The sequence below is a fragment of the Terrapene carolina genome, unplaced genomic scaffold, assembly GCF_002925995.2.
Source record: "Terrapene carolina triunguis isolate 2854851 unplaced genomic scaffold, T_m_triunguis-2.0 Scaffold27053, whole genome shotgun sequence".
Classification (NCBI taxonomy): Eukaryota; Metazoa; Chordata; order Testudines; family Emydidae; genus Terrapene; species Terrapene triunguis.
This window is the reverse complement of record NW_020691404.1, coordinates 1-3,563: the sequence shown is the minus strand read 5'-3', so window position 1 is coordinate 3,563 and position 3,563 is coordinate 1. Positions and strand designations below refer to the sequence as shown.

General features: G+C 71.1%; 1 protein-coding gene across 1 annotated transcript; it reads right to left on the bottom strand.

Moving 5' to 3' along the window:
• Positions 1-1,672: 1,672 nt before the first annotated feature.
• Positions 1,673-3,045, bottom strand: LOC113408931 (kielin/chordin-like protein; the record flags this gene model as incomplete). The annotated part of the gene is made up of 2 exons (XM_026662404.2): positions 1,673-2,026; positions 2,636-3,045. Coding segments are annotated over 2 exons (628 nt in total), but the record flags the coding sequence as incomplete, so codon positions are not given.
• Between the last annotated feature and the right edge of the window lie 518 nt (positions 3,046-3,563).

The following is a 3,563-nucleotide window of genomic DNA, read 5'->3' as shown; positions in this document are numbered from 1 at the left end:
CAGAGCCGGGCAGAGAACCCAGGAGTCCTGGCGCTTATCCCCACCCCCCTCTAACCGCCCCTCTCCCCTCCCAGAGCTGGGCAGAGAACCCAGGAGTCCTGGCGCTTATCCCCACCCCCCTCTAACCGCCCCTCTCCCCTCCCAGAGCCGGGCAGAGAACCCAGGAGTCCTGGCTCCGGCAGCCCACACTGTGGGAGATCAATTCCCGCTCTCTGCGGATCTCCCTCCGAGCTGGACTCTCCTTTGCCAGCGTGGGGCGCTGGCTGACAGCAGCGTCGCTTCGAGAGGCTGGCGTGGGGCTCTGTGCCAGCTGCAGGCAGCCTCCCCCCGGAGCATCAGTGGCACCCCAGGGGGATGGAGAGAAATGGGGGGAGGTTATAGAGCCGGTGACAAGCTGCCATCCGGGGAGAGGGAGCTCCGCAGGGTGCCAGGCAGGCACCACTAGTGATTTCACAGCAGCAGGGCCCAGGGGCATGGGCGGGGCAGGGCGCAGTGCCCTGGGAGACAACCCGCTGGCACCTGGTGAGGATCTGGAGGGCACCTGGGAAGGGGCATAACCAGAACGTGGCCCCAGGTGCCCAGAGCACTGCGGGGGGCGGGAATCTCTGCCCACAGCAGATCACCCACTGCGATATGCATGGGCATGGCTGGCACCTGGCCGGGGAGCTGCACCGCAACCCTTGGGGGCCAGGCGGGCAGCAGGGAGCCACGGCTGCCAATGCACCCCTGGCAGGCGCCCGGCCAGGGCCACGCACTGCCACGAGCTAGCTGCCCACGCTGGGTCATGGGCCACAGGCCCCCACCGGCCAGAAGCCGCTGCCCAAGGACCAGACGCTTGCCCATGGTTACCGCTTTTATTGCCGTGGGCACGGGGGGGGGGGGGGAGGCCTGGCTCAGCCCCCAACGCACTAATAAATACACCCGCCCGCGCCCAGCCAAAGGGGGCACCGCCCCTGGTGCCTTGCCCCAAGTCCGGGGAGACGGCCAGCCCGTCTGTGCCAGGACTCAGCACCCGTGTGACTGGCTCATGGCACCCACGGTGCCCCCCCGGCACACAGCTCAGCCATTGGGTGCTGGGCAGGGTGGATCCAGATGGGGGACTCCATGCCAGCCTGCGTGTCCAGCAACAGTTGTGCCAGGGCACTGTTACCCCAGGGGGCCTGCAGGACCCGATGCTAATGGCATGGATGGGACACTGAGGCCCAGGGGGCGTCGGGGATAGAACCCAGGAGACCGGGCTCCCCACTCTGTGCCGCCGGGTTGAGGAGAGGGGCCTGAAGCCATTGCAGTGGGTGTGTGGGGGCCGTGCCCTCCCAGCCTGGCACCCTGCCCCTCCTGTACTACAGCCACCTCCATGGGAAGGGAGCCCGGCCTGGGGATGATGATGGGGAGGGGGCGCCAGACCTGCCCCACACAGAGCCACTGGGGGGGCAGCAGCGCCTGGCATTTCCTGCCCCTTGAGGCGTCTCTGAGCCTGGCTGGGGCAGCCTGGGGGGGGAATCCCAGGGGAAAATGGGGGGACAAGGGGGTGGCAGGCACCAGGCACCAACTGGGCACCAACTGGGAATGTGGCTGGGCCCAGGGCCATGGGGGAGGGCGTGGGGGTCCCGGGGGCTGCGGGAGGAAGGGTGGCCGGGCCCGGGGCCATGGGGGAGGGCGTGGGGGTCCCGGGGGCTGCGGGAGGGAGGGAGGCTGGTCCTGGGGCCATGGCGGAGGGCACACATCCCGGGGGCTGTGGCAGGGAGGGTGGCCGGGCCCGGGGCCATGGTGGATGGCGCAGGCGTCCCCGGGGCAGGGGCTCGGGGGGCTCAGAGGCTGCCGTAGACGACCTGGGGACAGGCCTCGGGCAGGACGCAGTGGGCCTCGTGCTCCACCCGCCCGGCGGGGCACTGGCACCCGGGCATGCAGGGCGTGAAGCAGCGCGACTCGATGGCCCCCAGCGGTGCGTCCTTGTTGTAACACGTCTTGGGGCAGGGCGGGCCGCACTCGTCGAACACGTAGCCCCGGTCCTGGGGGCAGCCGACGGCTGCGGGGAGACGGGGGGGTCAGTGCCAGGGCTCGGGGCGGAGGGAGGCAGTGCTGGGACCTGCCTACCCCCTCACCCCAGGCTCAGCCCTGAGGGTGAGAAGCCAGAACTGCCCCCGCCGCCATGAGGCCGCACTGAATTTCCTCAGTGGGGTGGGGGCAGTTTCTGTGTCCCCACATCTGGGCTAGCACAGGGCCTGCCCCCCACAGGTCCTGCCCCCCCAATCTGAGCCAGCCCAGCGCCTGCCCCCCATAGGGTTCCCTCTCCGATCTGAGCCTGCCAAGGGCCTGTCCCCCAATCTGAGCCAGCCCAGGGCCTGCCCCCAGCAGGGCTCCCCCCCCACAATTTGAGCCAGCCCAGGGCCTGCCCCCCACAGGGCTCCCCCCCCCGATCTGAGCCTGCCAAGGGCCTGTCCCCCAATCTGAACCAGCCCAGGGCCTGCCCCCCCCAGGGGCTCCCCCCAATCTGAGCCAGCCCAGGGCCTGCCCCCCCAGGGGCTCCCCCCGCTCTGAGCCAGCATGGGTCCTGCCCCCCGACCTGTGGGGGTCAGTGCCGGGCCGGGGCTGCGAGGGTTTGGGGGGAGGATTGGGAAGCGCTGCCCCCCCTCACCGCAGAGCGTGGGCGAGCGCCAGCGCAGAGCCAGCCCGGCCCGGCGGCACAGGGCAGCGTAGGCCTCCAGCGCGTCGCACAGGCACTGGTCGGCGCCGGCCCCGCAGGCGCACAGGTCGTAGACGCAGGCGGCGAAGAAGGGCTCCGGGGGCACCAGGGGGTGGCAGGGCTCGAATGCCCCCGACTTCAGCACCTTGCAGCGGGCGTTGGCCTCCTTGCGGGCACGGTAGCCGGCCTCCTTGCAGGGATCCACATCCCGCCCGTCGGCACACGGCCCGCCCGTGCCGTTCCCGCTCTGCACCTGCCCCAGAGACGCCGTCAGCGCCGGCAGGGGGCAGCGCCCCCAGCACCCTCCCAGCCTGGGCCTGGCAGCCGCCTGGCTCTCTGGGGGACCCAGCAGAGCCCAGGGGCTGCAGGGAGGGAGAGCACGGGCTGGGGGACCAGCGCCCCATGGTGGCGCTAGGGGGCGCAGTCCTGCGAGGATGGGGGGCTCAGCAGGGGGAGCTCTCCCCTGGCAGTCAGTGCTGGCTCCAATACCCTGGTGTGGCACTGGGGGGTGCTGCAGGGAGCAGGGCAAGCGGGGCTGTTAACCCGTGTCCTGGCTGTCTCCTCCCTTCTGCCTCGAATCCCCCCTAGTCGGGGGTCACAGCCCTCACTCCAGGGCACCTGGGGGTCATGACGGGCACCCTAGAGGGATGCTGAGAGCTTCCTCCGCCGGCCCGGTCCTGGGTGGCAATGTGGGGGGGAAAGGGAGCTGGGACGGGGGGCGATGGGGGGAAGGGAGCCAGGCCGGGGGGGCGGGCGATCGGGTAAAGGGAGCTGGGCTGGGGGGTGTTATGGGGGGAAGGGAGCCAGGCTGGGGGGCAATGGGAGGGAAGAAAGCCGGACTGGGGGGGATTATGGGGGGAAGGGAGCAGGGCCGGGGGGG